This window comes from Clytia hemisphaerica, unplaced genomic scaffold (assembly GCF_902728285.1).
Source record: "Clytia hemisphaerica strain Z4C2 unplaced genomic scaffold, Clytia hemisphaerica genome assembly, whole genome shotgun sequence".
Lineage (NCBI taxonomy): Eukaryota > Metazoa > Cnidaria > Hydrozoa > Leptothecata > Clytiidae > Clytia > Clytia hemisphaerica.
In genome coordinates this window covers 622,131-640,109 of record NW_027104211.1, presented here as the reverse complement: position 1 = coordinate 640,109, position 17,979 = coordinate 622,131, and the positions used below count along the sequence as shown (strand labels likewise).

The following is a 17,979-nucleotide window of genomic DNA, read 5'->3' as shown; positions in this document are numbered from 1 at the left end:
ATTTGTTCTGGCATTTTCTGCTTTACTTTCTCGAAACCCTGAAAAAGCTCAGTTTTTACTCCAATCAGCCGATTAAAAGCAATTAAAAGGCCATTTGTAGAATATGTACTACGATATGTCTGAAAAAATAAAATATTTTATCTTTTTTTAAATAATCATTTTTTCCAGCTAGGATTTGGATAAGACTTTCTAGTAGCATTGTACGGTAGCAATAACAGCATCTTGCTGTACCATGAACGTCTACAACTTCTACCTAAGGCCAAAATATAATTATATTTAAATATAGAATATGGTGGAAAATATTGTAAACAAATTGTCTTCAATTGTCAAACTATCCTGTAATGATTTTTTGTATCAGAATAGTTTCTCTAGCTGCCAGAAGCACATAGTCTACCTTCAAATTGATACCATCTTCCAGACAAACAAAGATTAAAAACTTCAAAATGATTTCCTGTGGCTATAATTATACTTCTATACTACTGAACATGTCAAAAATAAAAAATATAAAAGTTAAAAATTAGTAACTTGTAGAATTTCTAACAAAACAAAAATAGGGAGTATTGAAAAGAAGGTATAATTCTATAATTTCTATCAGAAGGGAAATGTGTAAAATGATACTAAAATGTACAGCAAGTGTGGTGTCTTTGAGTTAAATTAGTTAAAAAGAAAAATGAAGGTTGTTAGTCTTTGTGGTGATTATTTCTGAAGTCAAAGTATGTTAAACATATGAAGCATGGCTCTTAAAATTTAAATACTTGTTGCAAATAAATTGCAAACTAACATTCTAAATTTGAGCTACAAAATAAACCCATAAAGAAAAGAATTTCATGCAAGAAATTCCTTCAGCCAGTGTAAAAAAGTAAAAGTTGATGCTGTGCGTTTTCGAATGTTTTGAAAATGGCCGAACCGAATCGTCAATAATACGCAAAGGCAAATCCACGGGTTTTTTCAGTTTTTTGCTTTTGCGCCAAATTGGTATCGTCTACACTGTAAACATCTCCGCCACTGCTTACTCCACCCGAATTTATCACGCCTCTCCTAAACTTTTCCCTTTTTAGTGATTTTGTGTAGACGATAGGATCGTCTAGTAAATTAATTGCTTTTGATTGAAATTATCAATATCAGGTAGCTTTTACATGTCTAAGTCAATCAAATATTCAATGTCGAATATTTTGATAAAATTTGGAACCCAACTATCAGAGCATATCTCATTTTTCCAAACGTCGGAAACTCCGTTATCAAACAGTAAACATTTTCTTCCCTGATTTTTACAGCTCCTGACCACCCATGTCTTGAGAACAATGGTGGTTGTGAACAATTGTGTTTAGTTCGGCCTGGGAAAGACAATAAACTCGAGTAAGTCGGTTTTTCCAATACTCCAATACTGTCTTTATCAATTTTACGTGTCTTGAACCCCAGAGTATGATTTCAGGGCACCAATCCTATCTCATTCTTTTAACCCTTTTGCAGCATGGGACCTTTTCTAAAGTCCCTAACCTCGCCGTTTGCATTGAATTTTCTGTTGATTGTCTTGATTTTAAGACAGGTGCGTATGTAAATAAGCTTTTTGGTATATAAAGCATTTATATACCCCTGGCTGCAAAAGGGTTCATTTTTAAATCGCTTTTTACGAGCTCTTTGAGAACTGCAGTAAACTTCACAGGTTAAGCGAAGCCCTGTTTATTTTATAAGTTTCGATTGAGTTTTTTATTCCTTTTGTTGCAGTAACGTCAAAACCCCAATGTTACTTTTTTGTCCTTCTTTTCACCTCATTTGTACCTATGTAATTATTTCTTATATGATTTTTTATCAATTCATTTCCAGGCGTAAATGTTACTGTTCATCAGGCACGTTAGCGGCGGACGGCAAGTCATGCTCAAGCGTCTCCGATTTCATTATCTTCGCCAAGCGTAACGAAATTCAATTCCTTGATCTCAACCCACGGAGGAGAGCGTCATCACCCAAACAACCTATCCAATCACTTTATAATGCCATTGCCATAGATTTTGATTACGACAATGACATGATCTACTATTCGGACATTTATAAGAAAGAGATTGGTCGTATTGGTATCGATGGCCAAAACAAAGAAGTTCTCATCACAGGTTAGCAGGCTCACGCTGCACTTTCATGTCAATACACGTTGTTTATAAGCAATCAGGTTGCTAAGGCTCGAACCCTCAAATTATCTGTATTTTTTATTAATTTCTCGTGAATTAAAAGCTTTTTAGAAAACCATGGCAATAAGCATGAAAATGGTATTATTATCAAGGTTAGTGAAAGGAAATTTTTTAGAAAATAAGCTGGAATGCTAATGAACCCCTAAGCAGACTCGAAAAAAGGAGATGCTTATAAAGAAAATTTCAAACTATATTCTTATTAATCTCAATTCTCATCCAATCATTTTGATCGTCTCTAAAATGAACTCATTCATCTTAATGGAGACTTTGAAGATAATCTCATTTAATTTCTCTCTTCGGTGTGGCTTAATATTACTAACTATCAATGTCTTATCGTGTTGGATTACGTCATGATAGCTTTAGTACTGTTTTTGCTATTCAAAGCAATCAATAACACAGATTTAGATCAGCTCAAGTCATGGAAACAATCTTCTAGATTACGAAAATGCGAAGTTGTGATATTTTCCAGTTGTGAAATATCTCTTTAGTTCGAACCTCTAATACTCGAGTCTCCCCGTAAAAGACCTTTTCATAAATTAGGTCTCGAACATCACTTGCCTCGTATTCAAACAATTACAATTTTGATTATGTCTATTGAGACATTAAATGATTTTCTTATGAATATGAAGTAGTTTTAATAAAATCCGCGGGGAGTTAATCACCATGGCAATAATTTCAAATCGAGGCAAATGATGTTTGTAACGTAACTTATAAAAAGATCTATTCTATTGAAAATATGATCTTGTCATCTTGAAAGAACTCTACCCTACTTCTAATATTTCACTAATTCGAAGAAGAACGCACGGGTCAAGTAGAAACCCCTCTTTTTAGCGTTACTTCGTTCTGCTTGGTATATACTCCAAAAGCACAGGTTAAAAGAACATTCTACATATCCTCACTCCATTCTAATGTCGTATTTTCAATCTCCCAAATGCATGAACCCAAGAGACTCAGACCATGTTCAGACGTTACGGTTCCGCAACAAGTGTTAACGTCAAAATTCGAAACGTCAAAAAAGAAGACGTTACACAGCAAAACAGATCGAAACGGTTTCGCTCCACTATTTTCAATCGGAACGGAACTGCTCTGTTTTCCTGCTCCAAAACTGATATGAACACTCTCGATCCGTAACAAAAATCACACTGAAGCGAAACGGAACCGTAACGTCTGAACATGGTCTCAAGCTTACCTGTTTGCTATTGTTACTTTTATTTTCCATGATACACTTTCCATGTAGATTTGAAGACACCGGACGGTGTAGCTTGGGATTGGGTGAACAAGCATTTGTATTGGACGGACGCTCAAGAAAACACCGTGAACCGGCTTATCAATGGAACGACCAAAGAAATTCTCATCCATGAAGAATTGGATGAACCGAGAGCTATCGCGCTCAGCCCTTGCGATGGTAGGTTTGATTTCATAGTAACATAGCCTTCAACAGTTAATTAGCGTGTTCTCATAGGTTAACAAAATAATTTTAGTGGTTAAAATGGTGTACTCGACAAAGCGACCGTAGTGCAGTGGTAGAGTATCCGGCTACGGTGCGCAAAGTTGTAGGTTCAATCCCTAGCCGGGTCATACCAAAGATTCCCAAAATGGTACTTGATACCTCTCTGTGTGATGCTCAGCAAATAAGAGAAGGGTCAAGGGTAAGTGGAACCACTGAGGGAGAAAGAGTGGCGCTCTCCCCTACCTCGAGTAGACAGTTATACAAAAAGAGAGCCTTCAGGTCGCCCTCGACTGCGATCGTAAACTTACTCACTTGACATTTTTACTACACCTAAACTATCTGAGAAGAGTAAGGGTTTCCTCGTATTTTTGCTTAACTAAATAGAATGTTCGCATGAAAATAATGTCTAAATTGCTCCAAATTCACCCTCTTCAGGTTTCATGTATTGGACCGACTGGGGAAGACGACCATACATCAAACACGCCACGATGGACGGCTTCAACCCTAAAGCCATCGTAGACACGAACCTGGGATGGCCCAATGGGTTGACTGTTGACATGAACACTAGTCGCATTTACTGGGCTGATGCTAGACTCGACAGGTACTTGAAAACTAATTCTACCAAAGATTGATTGAAATTGTACTTGTAATGACGCTCTCAAATTTGATTTTTAGGGAGAATTATAGTTCTAAAGAATTACGGAAGCATATCGTTTAGCAAAATTTGTACTTTAAAGTTTTCTTTGATTATATGGCTAAAGGCCGTTAAAGGTTCATGCCTTAAAATCTGAAAAGCACGCTTTCGGTGTGGGCTTGATGACAGAATTGGTCTGTGATCTAGACATCTAGAAGTTTCATAAAAATAACTAGCATCTTAATATCCTTGGTTACCAAACATTTACCTTTGTTCATGTATCCAGGATTGAATCAGCTGATTTGGACGGGCGTAACCGTAAGATCATTGTACAAGATGCACCGCATGTTTTCGGTGTCACAATGTACGGAGATTTCATTTACTGGACGGATTGGGTCACTCGTTCCGTCATGAGGATCAATAAGTATGGCTACGGTAAACAGGTGGTCTTGATTGACAAACTGGACGCACAACCTATGGGCATCAAAGTTTACTCTAAATCAAGACAAAACTGTGAGTATTTTAAGCTGGAAACAGTTCGACGTCCAATCAGCGTTCACGACGCCTTACGTATTTAGTCGTAGGACCGCTTTAATGGATTTCATCCAAATTTGGAATGAATATTGAATTAGCTTAATCCCGTGGCTCTTTCAGGCTCTTTTTCTGACAAAAGACAACGCGGTTACATGGACGACTAAACAAGTTGTGTGTCAGCTTGATCAATAATCCAGTCCAGAAAATTTGAATTGTCATGACAATTTTGATTTAAGAGCTTTCATTTGATTCTTTTTACTATTTATATTCTATGTAAATTTCTTCAAGCAGCTTCAAGCCATTTAAGCCATGGATGAATCGAACTAGATGGTAAAGCGTAGTAAAAACAATATATTGAAGATTATTTTTATTAACATTTAGGTTCAAGAACACTTTGTTACATGAACGCTTATAAATGCTCTGACATATGTAAAGAAGTTAATGGAACGGCTGTGTGTACCTGTCCGGGAAAACAAACCCTTGTAAACGGATACAGGTAATGGCCTTGGTCTCTCGCCCTTGCACCAGCAATTATGTTGTTCTATTTATCAATACTCAGACAATATTTTTATACCATTTATTGTTTGACTCAAAAACTCATGTTATTAAAGTTTTGGTACTGTAGCTTTCCAGAACTTCGTTTTCTGATTTTCATGTACTTCATCTATTTCATTTATGTCATAATTCTGTAAATTCTTCTAAAATTTGTACTTTTTTTGATGACCCACTAAATTGGATTCTCAACCTTCAAAAATAATTCTATATTTGGATCTTAACAACCTTTTCCATAGATGTGTGAAAAAGCCAAAGCCAGGGTTGACATGTCAAGGAGACAGCTCGTTCTTGTGTTCTGATGGTTTGAAATGTATTCAACAACCGTTCGTCTGCGATGGCGATAAAGATTGTCCCGATGGAAGCGATGAACGAAATATCACTTGTCGTAAGTATTATGTATCACTGCATTGTCTGCTTCAATTACTTTTTCATCAACAAAATTTTAATTTCAATTGTTGATACATTAGTTCCATATTTATTTCATAGTGGAGTCTCCATAACTCGCACACTCAGGGAAAAGACAAATTTGTTCGATTGAAGAAATTTTCGAGTTATGGAGTAAGGTTTATTAGGACAACCGTAGCATAAAGGTAGAGCATTCAGCTACGGTGCGCAAGGTTGTGGGTTTGATCCCCAGCCGATTCATACCAAAGATTCCTAAAATGGTACTTGATGCCTCTCTGCTTGATGCTCAGCAACTAAAGAGAAGGATCAAGGGTAAGTGGAGCAATCCAGGGGGAAAGGAGTGGCGCCCTCCCCTACCTTCGGGTAGACAGCTATACGAAAAGGGAGCCTTCGGGTCGCCCTCGACTGCGGTCGCAAACTTACTACTACTATAAGGACTAACTAAAGGCGCTAGAAAATTTGACCGAGTTTGTTTGGCATTCGAGTTATAGAACTTGACCGTCATTTTATTTTTTCGCAATTTTGCTCGAAATATTCTTAAGAGCTTTAGTTACATACTTCTTTTCATTCTCTATAACAGAACACCACAAATGCGCGATCAATCAATTCTCGTGCGTGGCATCAGGTAAATGCTTACCGTTAAGTTGGAAATGCGATGGAGATAAGGACTGCAAAGACGGGTCGGACGAATTCAACTGTGAAAGCAAACCTAATTGCACGGCCACACAATTCCAATGTTTGAATAAGAATTGTATTGAGAAAGCATTCCGTTGTGATGGTCATAATAACTGCGGTGACGATTCTGATGAAGAAAATTGTCCAATCACAACGTGCCGTCCTGGTCACGTGAGTATTACACCTTTATTTTAAAGCTTGTTTTTAAAGTCTGTTCACTGTCGTATGAATAACGGCCACTCTTTTCTCTTAGTCTTATTTAGGGCTGGTTTTTTTCATATATCAGATTCCATTCGATTGCACTGTTAAATTAAAAGAAGTTTCTCGATGTATACTTGTTATTTAGCATATTTAAATTTGAAAAACCGGTTTGTATTTTTCGACTCACGCCAACACGGGCCTTTGGCGTAAAAACGGCCGATAAGGTAATTGAATGAAAAGTTTGCGCTTGGATGTCATTAACGATTATCCAAATGAAAATGAGACACTAATGAAGTTGCAATAACTTGCATCAACTCGAAGTCACTGTTACTTCAATTCTTTGAAATCTAATATACTGTAATTGTTTAAAGTTTTTATTGTGAGAGGTCTTTACATATTTCAATTCTAATACTTCAGGCTGCTTGAAAGTTGACTAGACTTGAACCCGTGTTCGTGTTGGCATTAAGGTAGATATTAAAATCCTTCGAGAGTTGAAAACTGATACAGGATTATTTGAAATTGTTCATCTTTAGTTCAAATGCGAGTCAGTAGCGGGTTGTGTACGTAACGATTTCGTTTGCGATGGCCACCCTGATTGCCAAGATGGTTCCGACGAACTCAAGAAGAACTGCATCAACGTCAACTGCACATCAACACAATTCAAATGTGCCAATAACAAGAATTGTATCCCCAAAGCATGGTATTGTGATAAAGAACCAGACTGCACTGATGGTTCTGATGAAAAAGATTGCAAAACATTGAAGGAATGTCACCCCTTGGACGATTTCACGTGCAAATCAGGTAGAGCTTATGTTTTTACAGGAGGAACTTGCCTTTTATAATGTTTTTTGTGAGCCTAATGCAATAGCAACGAAAAAACGAAAGAGCTTTTTGGCTTTTTGTGATATTCCAAGAAGAAAGTTATCTCCAAATTCATACGAACCAACTTAACCTTTTTTCTCCTAAACGACACTATCAATATTTTAATATTCAAGTGAATTCTAACTCGGGCTTATTCCTCATTCCGTTTGAGAAGAATAACTTTTTTTGACCAATCCATAAATTATCATAGGTCAATGTATTACGAAACAATTTAAATGTGACGGCGATAAAGATTGCGATGACGGTTCGGACGAAACCAAAGAAAGTTGTCATGACAACGTGTGTGATACCAAGAACAACTTTAAATGTGCAAACTCGTCTTATTGTATCCCCCTACGATACATTTGCGACGGCGACAATGATTGTATTGATGGTAGCGATGAAGCCCCCGATCGTGGATGTCAAATCAAAACTTGCAAATCTGGTGAACACAAGTAAGAGATATGATATTTTTTATTTTCCTGGTTATCAGAACTTCTTTTGAATCCGAACTGATACAAAAGCTTCGTTCTTAATTTGTCTGATTTAAATAAAACTGTACTCTTAGGTGCCAAATAAACGGGGGGGGGGGGTTCGAATAAACGGGGGGGGGTGGAAAACTTTTTAGATTTTAATAAACGGGGGGGACCTAATTGCCGGGGGGTTGGAAATTGTAATTACGAAAACCCAAAAATAAGGTAAAAATAGACTAAAATCAGGCTATTTAGAGCAATATAAGGGGCCTTCTCTTTGGCAGCTGAAAATATTTCTAAAAATTAATAAACGGGGGGTCCCAATAAGGTCCGGGGGGGTTGGAAAATTTTTGAAAAATTAACAAGCGGGGGGGGGGGGGCGTTTACTCGGCACCTAAGAGTAAAGTTTGAAGAAAAAAAACTAATCGAGTTTTCTCCATTTACGGAGATTTTGAATTCAGTTGATATTGATTAGCCTCGAGCTAAGTACTTTTAAATCGAGCGAAACAAGGAAGAAATCTCATCGTATGGGAAGTTTTCATATACTTTACATAAACTTAAAAAAAAAAAGAGAAACATAAATAGAGGCTTTTTCTTGGCAGTTCTTCTATCTTCTAAATCCCTTTTTCTCCTCAATAGGTGTTCGAATCACATTTGTATTCAATCGAGTTGGCGTTGTGACGGAGAGGACGATTGCGGAGATGGTAGCGATGAAAAGGATTGCCCTTGTGATCCTGATAAAGGGAAATTCAAATGCAAGTCTGGTGAATGTATCTCAAGTGACCTCAAATGTAACCAGAACGCAGATTGCCAAGACGGGTCTGACGAACTTGATTGTAAAACTTGTCCTACGCATCAGTGTAAAATCAATGGCGTTGATACGTGTATCGAAGAGAGGCACGTTTGTAATAAATCGGTCAATTGTGACGATCTAAGAGATGAGAAGCTATGCTATCAGAATGAATGTGAGACTTTGGCTGACAATTGTGAACATATTTGTATAGACAAGAAGCAAGGTTTCGAGTGTGCGTGTCGCCCTGGCTATCACCTAGCGGATGATAAGAAATCATGTGTTCACACGTGTCGCGATTATTCGAAACACGGTTGCAGTCAGATCTGTTTACCGTCTTCCGGCAACGTCAATCAGACGCACGTTTGCGAATGTGCTTCGGGATATACTCTAGAGAAGGACGGTGTGTCTTGTAAACACAATTCCGAAACTAGACCTTACTTACTCTTAATCAACAAGCAATATACGAACAGACTATCCGTTTATAAAGAGAAATCAAGATACGAAATCCTTTTCAACAATGAAGCTTACGGGAACGTTATCGCGGCGGATTACGACTTCTCGAGCCGCCGTGTCTTTTGGTTGGAATCTGCAGGCGTTCTCTCTTTCTCCAATATCACTAAACCAAACCGTAAAGTTCTTGTCAAACATGATATACCTAAACCAATCGATCTAGCAGTGGATTGGATCAACACAAACGTCTATTTCACCGAAGCCACCAGACACAGTATCTTTGTCATTGATCTTGAAAGCAAACAGAAGAAAACCATTCTGACAGACAAGCTTCGTCCTCCAAACACTGTTGTCTGTCATCCGAAGTCAGGTTATCTTTACTACACCACTATTCAAACATCCAAACATAATGCAACCATATCACGTGTTGGAATGAACGGCAAGAAATCACGCGTGGTGTATGACAAAAACATGAAAAATCCTCACGCGCTGTCTATCGATTACGTGACGGACACGTTATACTGGTCAGACATAAACCTTAAACGTATCGAATACATTTCCCTGAAAGATCTGACCGTCAGTCGGTTCCTAATGCACACTCCTGGAGCGGCGTACGGACTCACTGTCTTTGAGAACTTCATCTATTTCACAACCACCGGTCCGGAAGCAGCAGTTTACAAAGCTCACCGATGGACTGGCCAAAATCGAACTGAATTGAGGAAAAGTAAAAACTTCGAGAAATATACTGGAATCACGGTAAGTCGTAAAATCTTTTAAATCGATGAAAACGACCTGGATTGAAGTTTAATTTGCCGGTTAGTTTTGAATAGTTCCGATGGGAAAAAGCTCCATTCGCCCTCAATGGACAATTTAATATTTCGAGTTTTGTTTCCCCGACACAAAACTCGCTCACTTCAGTAACCCATTTTCGAATAATTCATTGATTCTGCCTGTTTAGCTACAGTAGGTCCATTTGATCAAAGAAATGCGCGTTAAAATTCTGAATGAATACAGTCAACTCTCTTTATTTCGAAATTCTATTATTCAAAGGTTTCTGTAATTCGAACTAATATATTGGTCCCCTCAGCTGGAGAGTGGTTTAAATTACTCTCTGTAATTCGAATCTTTCTCTAATTCGAAGAAAATCTTTGGTCCCATGAAGTTCGAGTTAGAGAGAGTCAACTGTATTTAAAATCGAGGTTCTAAAAATGGTTTATCAGGGAAATTGATTCTTCGTTAGTAAAATAAACTTTCCTGCCATCCGAACTAATATTGATTGAAAAACAACTTTTCTATTTCCAGCTGGTCCATCCGTTGCGTCAACCACGCACGAAGAACCCATGTAGCACTGCTGAATGTTCACATCTCTGTTTACTATCACCGAACGGTGCGTACTCTTGTGAGTGTGGTGACCATTTCACGTTGGCCGGTGACAAAGCCTGCATCAACAATTGTAGTGTGGATCAATTCCAATGTCCGAATTACAAGTGTATACCACGTGACTGGCTGTGTGACCGAGAAGATGATTGCGGTGATAATTCGGACGAAAAAGGATGCACAGATACTAAATGCCCGCATGGTATGTTGTTGTTGTTGAACAAACTTTGAACGGTTTTCGAATGTGTTCTAGCCTATACTAGACTTCACCCGCGTTTTTTCTACGCAATTAACGTCTATTCCACTTTGCGAATTTTTCGAATGTTTTGAGCCCAGGTTTTCGGGCTCCAAACATTCGATTTTTTGACGTCACTTTAAACTTTTGAAGACCTTGCAGTAAGGAAAAATCGAATTTGCGTCACAACACTTGAAAGGTTTCTATTTTTCAAAAATCATCAAAGTGGAACTAGCTAAGAAACGAGATAAAAAATCCCGGTTTTTAGTGAGGTGCTCGCTAAAAGTGTAGTTAATTCATATGTCTTTGGTGATAAACTTTTTCTTCTTCAATACTCCCAGTATTGAGAGAATTTTGCTCATTTTAAAGAGTAATATTAATATGAATTTGCTGGCTGCAACACAGGGCATCATCAATAGCTACCCATATTTGCTTTGGTTGTCGAAGTTCTTTACTTTTAAACCTTGTTTAGCACTCTAGACGACCTAGACCCACTCTAGACCAAATTTAAGAAAAAATAGGGTATGGTTAGAAAAGCTGTTATCCTAATTATCATATAACATCTATGTTATTGTATAACAGGTATTATAAGCGATTCAAACTACCTTATTACACGAATATTACTAGTCATTTTATTAACACGAATTGAAAAAATCCGTGTTAATAAAAACGCCCTTAATTAAAACCAGCCATGGTGTCCTTGAAAAAGCATTAAAATTTGTGTTAATTTTTGGCGTGTTAATTTCAATGTTGAATAGTTGCCTAGTAATAGATTCGTGTAATAAGGTAAGTGGTTTCTCAACTGTCTAATTCTATTTTGTTGTTGTTCAGATAACTTCCAATGCTTGAACGGAAATTGTACGCGAAAGTTTTTCATTTGTGATGGTGAAAATGATTGTGGAGATAACAGTGACGAACAAAATTGTGAAAATCGACAGTGCTTCAAGTAAGTCTATTACCGAGTTTATGTATTGAAGGATATCGAGGTCGACGGTAAGTGAAATGATACAAAACAAAGTCGATAGTTGATGTACGGCTCTATATTGCCTTTGTTCATCTAAACAGACGACGGTATTTTGGTGTTTTTACCGTCGTGGAGCAAAGTAGACGGTAATTTTGGAGGCATGTCAACTTTGCTTTATACCGTCCCCCTCGATTTATCACGAATGCATAAACTCGCTATTTTCTGCTCCGGGACGGTTAGCTTTTAATTTCTCTATATCCTGACTGTCTGAGGATGACAGTAAACCAAAACTGCGGTTTCAGTCACTCCGCCGTTTTTGAAATAGTAAATTTATTTACTTGTTGTTCTTTCGCGTCTACCGTGCACCCTTCCTTTGAATCTATGAAATTTTTCATGAAGAAGAGTTTTTCCTGACACAATCCAACAACCATAAAAGAATTCGAAGAAAAGTTAGAAAAAAGACAATGGTCTAAAAGGTCACAAAAATGTCGGGGGAAAGTGACGAAAATTTTGAGGGAGTGACGAAATTTTTCCCCGATATTTTATCACCCGACCAAAAAACTTGTACCCGATTTTTTTGTCCTAGTCCAAAACATTTACCCGAAATTTTATACCGCAACCAAAATTAAAATCTAATTTTTTAGATCTTTATTTGCCGAAATTAGTTCTTTAAACGTCGAATTACAAGATCCATTTTCGAGCTAATGAAGGAAACCATTTCTTTTGGACAGTTTAGTCGGGTGAAAGTGACGAATTTGAAAGTTTGGTCGGTAAAAAAATGACGAATTTGAAATTTTGGTCGGGGAAAAGTGACGAAAATGTGACGAAAATTTTTCCCCGGCTAATTAAAACCCCGACATTTTTTTCCCCGATAACGTAATAAGATATCCGATCCCCGATAACGTAAGGCATAAAAAGAGGAAACCCCCCTCTAGTCTAGTCTAATTGGGTTTGTCTAAAATGCTTTGAATTCTTCTTCTTTGCAGTTTCCAGTACCGTTGTAAGAACCACTTATGTATCATGAGAAGCCGAATGTGCGACAACAATGATGATTGTGGTGATAATTCTGATGAAAAAGACCCTCAATGTCAAATATTACGCAAATGCACTAAAAGTAACTCACTTTTCTTTGACCTACTTATTTCTAGCCAAAAGCTAATAACTGATTAGGCCCTTAAAATGAAAAGTAATTCTTTTAAACGTTAAAAGTGTGGTGAAAAGAGTAATGTTATGAATTCTCATCGCGAACGCCACTTGCCTGATTTCGAAACGACAACCAATTCCATCGTCCTCGTTTAACTTGTCTTTATTTCAATAGACATTTTTATACATTACGTTAGAACATCACTTGCCTCGTATTCAAACAATTACCATGGTGATTATGTCCCTTGAGACATTAAATGATTCTTTTATGAATAGGAAGTAGTTTTAATAAAACCCGCTCGGAGTTAATTACCATGGCAATAATTTCAAAACGAGGCAAGTGATGCCTGTGACGTAATTTATGGAAAGGTTTATCATTACCAGCTGGCATTCACACTACAATAAAATGAAACTGTCCCTTCCAGTTAAAAAGTCCTTAGAAATCATTCCCCATAACTCTATAAGATCCTATAACTCGAATAAATTGGCGTTAACCTTATGAAGACTCCTTTTATGTTTCGTCTTCGTTTAGATCAATTTCAATGTGGTGACAATAGGTGTATACCGAGCGCCTGGAAATGTGACGGTTCAAAAGATTGTGAGGACAACAGTGATGAAAGCAAAGAAACCTGCTCCAACCATACGTGTCCAAATAACCACTTCAAGTGCGATAACGGAAAGTATGTATCATTCCCCCAATAGATGGATAGAGTCGATGTATTTGCTGACAGTATTTCGACTGTTTTCAGGGGCACCACGGCCAGCCCTGTATGCTATCGATGAATGAAACGAAACGAGTAGAAAGGGCGTGTTATCAAACGAGGAATCCCTGATTTGCGGCGCTTAAGCCTTAGAACACTAAGTTGTATCTTCTGTCATAAGTGTAAATACTGCCTTAACATGGGAATTTAGCTCGAATCATTGAAGGTTTATTGTGGTCAAATAAATAAAATGTTGATGATGTTTGAATAGGTTTAAATATGTTTATGTCATCATTGTAACACGGAAAAATTTGAACCTAATCCTCCTTCATTTCGAGCGCCGGTCCGTTCAGGAAAAATGGAAGAAGTTGCATAACTTTGTCAAACTGGAAAAAGCTCTGTATCTCTTTTCTTATTACCGAGTTTATGTATGTATGTTTTTCAGCGACGAAGACGGTAAGGTTTTAATTTGGCTAGATCCTAACCAGCCGAGGACGACGGTAAATCAACAGTTTTACCCTCCTCGATTTTGCGGGTTATTCCAAATCGCTTCAGTCACTTTACCGTCCTCAAAAGTGCAAATACATATATTCTATTATTCTCGCCAGGTGCATCATGAGTAGTTGGCGTTGTGACCATGACGACGATTGCGGTGATGGAAGTGATGAAAAAGCAAAGATCTGTCAAACACATAATTGTAATCTGAACGACTCTTTTGTATGTGACAAAGACCAATGTAAATCAAAGACGTGGAAATGTGATGGTGAACGGGATTGCCAAGATGGGACTGACGAAAAAGATTGCGACACGACATCTACTTGCGATATTAGAAGCAATTTCAAGTAAGAATCGTTTAACCTGGTTTAACAGAATCTTTCTTATGTCAAGGCTTGGTTCATAAGTTCTTCAACGAGTTCCTTCTTTTTTTCAAGAACATTTTTCATCTTTGGCATTTTTCATCTGTTCGATAACGGTTTTTTTTGGAATGCTTTTTAAAGCAAATACTAGTTAGGATTTGAAAGTTTTTATCTTGATACCAAACTCTCCTTCATTTGTAATCGTAGTGCTGTCTTTTAATTTTTTTAATGGAAGTCTGACAAAGATCAATGATCGAAGATATGCGACAAGTTTCACCACAACTCATCACACTAGATATTTCGGGATTCGATCAAAGAAAGAGACGTCATACATCTTGATTGAAATGCATGTTCTTTTATCGCCTTTAGGTGTGGTAACGGTAATTGTATTGTATCAAAATGGCGTTGCGATGGTGACAACGATTGTGGTGATAATAGTGACGAAAAGGATTGTGGGAAATGTAAAGACAACCAATTCAAATGTCAATCAACCAACGCGTGTATTCCCGCACATTATAAATGTGATGGACAGTCTGATTGCGCTGACCGCTCCGATGAAAAAGGTTAGTCTTATTCCTAAAGATTCTCTATGATTCTTTGTCTTCTCAATGGGCGCAAACGTCTTTTGGACGTCTAATGTACGTTCCTAGAACGTCCAAAGGTCATAAAGCTGTCCGTTGAATGTCCATAAGACGTTGCGTGCCCATAGGGATTCAACTATGAACATGAGAACAACGCAACGACCTCATTTCTCGTATTAAACTGAAGACTCGAGTCTATCACTGGCAAGGAAAAACTACTTGATCAATTTGCTTAACTGATTGTTTCGAAAAACTACATACAAGGATTCCCTTCAAAATGGGGCATAGAGTTGAGAGCAGTATTTTAGACTTATGAAATATGATGCATTTTGTCGGAGGAATATTTATCTACAGTTGACGCTCTCTAATTCAACGTTCTACTATTCGATAGGCTCCTTTATTTGATGAAATTTAAAGTCCCCGTCAACAAGAAACTCTCATAAACGACGCTCCCTTATTCGATAAGCTACCTTATTCGATGAAAACTGTGCTTTTCTGTGCTCTAGATTGTCCACACAAGCAGCAATGCAGCTCGGACGAATTCCAATGTACTAATGGTACTTGCATCCGCTTGGATTGGATTTGTGATAATTTCATGGATTGTTTCGATGGTTCGGATGAAGCCCCTGAAACTTGCAGTAAGTCCACTTTATCAAACTTCTTTTGTAAGCCTGAGCTGACCACCTGTACCTTGAATAAATCTGCCAGCTGCTAGATTTTTACCGGGAAGATAAAATCATACCTATTCTATTCTCCAATAGACTTATTCGTTGGTTTACTTTCACTCCAAACCCATATAAAAACAGGTTTGCTACCTACCTACCGAAAGTGTTATACCCATTGCTGCTATACCACGGCTACTAGCACAGAAACCTTTTATTCATGATATGCACCATTGCAATGTCTTCCACGGACCTAACAGTTGATTGGTTGAAAGTGACGTATTGACTGATTTTACGTCACTTACAACCAATCAGCTGTCCGTGATGTAATGTCAGAAGACATTGCAATGGTACATATCATTAATTGTTATAAAAGCTTATCATTTTGTCAGATAGTGTAGTTTGAAAATCCTGTTTGATCAGTAACCAATGTTAATCCATTTCTCACTAGGGTATCACACTTGTAACCCGGAGACACATTTTGAGTGCAGTAACAACGTTTGCATACCAAAATTCAAGCGATGTGATGGTGAGAAAGATTGCAAGACTGGTCATGATGAGATGAACTGTGAGCAACCATGTGAAATTGACCAGTTCAAATGCAAGTACGGTGAATGTATTGATAAGAAATTGTTGTGTGACTATTCACAAGATTGCTCCAATGGTGCTGATGAAGTCGATTGTAGTAAGTACTTAAAAAAGAGTATCTGTTCATTTTCTTCATCAACTTTCGTAACCAACAAGAAAAGACAACATTTGTATTTTTGTAGTACTCGAAAGTTCAATGCCTTTTCGACAGTTTACAGCTGCTCACTTTAGCTTTAAATCAAAACGCAATAAAAGTAGCTCGCTTTTTTCTTACGGTTAAAGGATATTATTTAACGTATCTCTTTCAGGAATACCGGAAACGACATTAACGTGTCGCAAACAATGTCCAGGCTTGAATTGTATGCCAGCTGCAAACAATCAATGGTTGAATTGTTCTTGCAAGACTGGTCACGAGTTTAAGTTGACAGACGAAGGTCGTGAGTGTGTGGATACCGACGAGTGTAAGAAATCTCCACATTTGTGTAGCCAAATGTGTACTAACGTGCCGGGTTCGTACAAATGCAGATGTGCTGATGGTTATGAGTATATCGCAGTGACCAAACAATGTAAAGTCAAGGGTAAGACATTTTTATGAGATTTTCTGGAATATGTAGTATTTCATGATCTGTAAAAGTATTTTCAGTGGCCAATAGAAAAAATCCTTTTTTATCTTTTAGTCAAATTTATGCCTACGTTTACTATATTTTATAGTTTTCAGTCCATTGAAGGCTAAAATAATATGATTTTTGAACTATCAGAAGCAGATCAACAAGACTCCTTAGCTGATACTTGGAAAAACCTTTGAACCTTACATTCCCCTTCTAGGAAACCCACCATTATTGGTTGTACCGACAGAAAATCAACTGATGATTACGCATGCGCATCAAATCGGTAGCAAAGCGAGACAAGCAACGTACAAAACAGAAATTGAACATTTGCTAGCCAACAAATCATCCATTGAATTTACTTACGGTGGAATGGGCGAACGACTAATTTTGTTGGGTGACAAGAAAAGTCAAACTATTGAAGGATTCCATTATGCTGGTAAGTTTTTGTTTTGGTATATTGATTGATTAATGACTCTATATTTCCTAGTGATGTTTTTTTTCCTCTTTTAAATCACCGATTTTAAAATCTGGTATGAATAATACGTATTTTCTCCTTTGTATTTTAAAATGATGCGAAGAGTGTTATTTCACTTTAAAACAGTGTTCCCACCATAAAGAAACAAGTTCAACCCAAATTATATTTTATTCCGATCTGATGTACATCAACCAAACTCTAATTTCTCTTTTCAAAATGTCCGAATGTCCGAAAGTGTTTCATTTAATTCTTTTTAATTTTTTTTTCTTAGTGAGTTTAATCCAAGCGGAGTCATCTATCGCTCGTAAACGTAGAGCGAGCGAACCGCTTTATTCACCTGCCTTCAATTTGTCGGGCGTCCAACCTCAAGTCATGGCGGTTGATTATGTGGGCGGAAATTTACTATGGGCAGAAAAGTTGACTATTAAAATTGCAAGTTTGGAAGGAAAATATCCCAAGCCGTTGATTACTAGAAATAACCAAGGAACTCTGGAAATCCTTGGATTGACTGTGGACCCTATAAACGGGTAAGTTGATAATACTTTCTATTGGATGAGACATGTCCATATTCATAGGC

The 17,979-nt window shown here is 37.5% G+C and overlaps 1 protein-coding gene across 1 annotated transcript in view; it reads left to right on the top strand.

Moving 5' to 3' along the window:
* The window catches only part of LOC136815590 (low-density lipoprotein receptor-related protein 1-like), a 48,965-nt gene that overhangs the window by 22,846 nt on the left and 8,140 nt on the right, over nucleotides 1-17,979 (top strand). Inside the window, exons 22-43 of the mRNA XM_067072041.1 lie at nucleotides 1,275-1,356; nucleotides 1,825-2,105; nucleotides 3,418-3,585; nucleotides 4,066-4,231; nucleotides 4,551-4,777; nucleotides 5,180-5,294; nucleotides 5,590-5,738; nucleotides 6,339-6,604; nucleotides 7,168-7,435; nucleotides 7,707-7,950; nucleotides 8,608-9,967; nucleotides 10,514-10,790; nucleotides 11,655-11,769; nucleotides 12,774-12,901; nucleotides 13,463-13,610; nucleotides 14,240-14,473; nucleotides 14,858-15,051; nucleotides 15,576-15,707; nucleotides 16,183-16,416; nucleotides 16,628-16,897; nucleotides 17,145-17,363; nucleotides 17,674-17,929. Of these exons, the coding sequence (XP_066928142.1) occupies nucleotides 1,275-1,356; nucleotides 1,825-2,105; nucleotides 3,418-3,585; nucleotides 4,066-4,231; nucleotides 4,551-4,777; nucleotides 5,180-5,294; nucleotides 5,590-5,738; nucleotides 6,339-6,604; nucleotides 7,168-7,435; nucleotides 7,707-7,950; nucleotides 8,608-9,967; nucleotides 10,514-10,790; nucleotides 11,655-11,769; nucleotides 12,774-12,901; nucleotides 13,463-13,610; nucleotides 14,240-14,473; nucleotides 14,858-15,051; nucleotides 15,576-15,707; nucleotides 16,183-16,416; nucleotides 16,628-16,897; nucleotides 17,145-17,363; nucleotides 17,674-17,929 (5,533 nt within the window). The remainder of the gene's footprint in view (nucleotides 1-1,274; nucleotides 1,357-1,824; nucleotides 2,106-3,417; nucleotides 3,586-4,065; nucleotides 4,232-4,550; nucleotides 4,778-5,179; nucleotides 5,295-5,589; nucleotides 5,739-6,338; nucleotides 6,605-7,167; nucleotides 7,436-7,706; nucleotides 7,951-8,607; nucleotides 9,968-10,513; nucleotides 10,791-11,654; nucleotides 11,770-12,773; nucleotides 12,902-13,462; nucleotides 13,611-14,239; nucleotides 14,474-14,857; nucleotides 15,052-15,575; nucleotides 15,708-16,182; nucleotides 16,417-16,627; nucleotides 16,898-17,144; nucleotides 17,364-17,673; nucleotides 17,930-17,979) is intronic.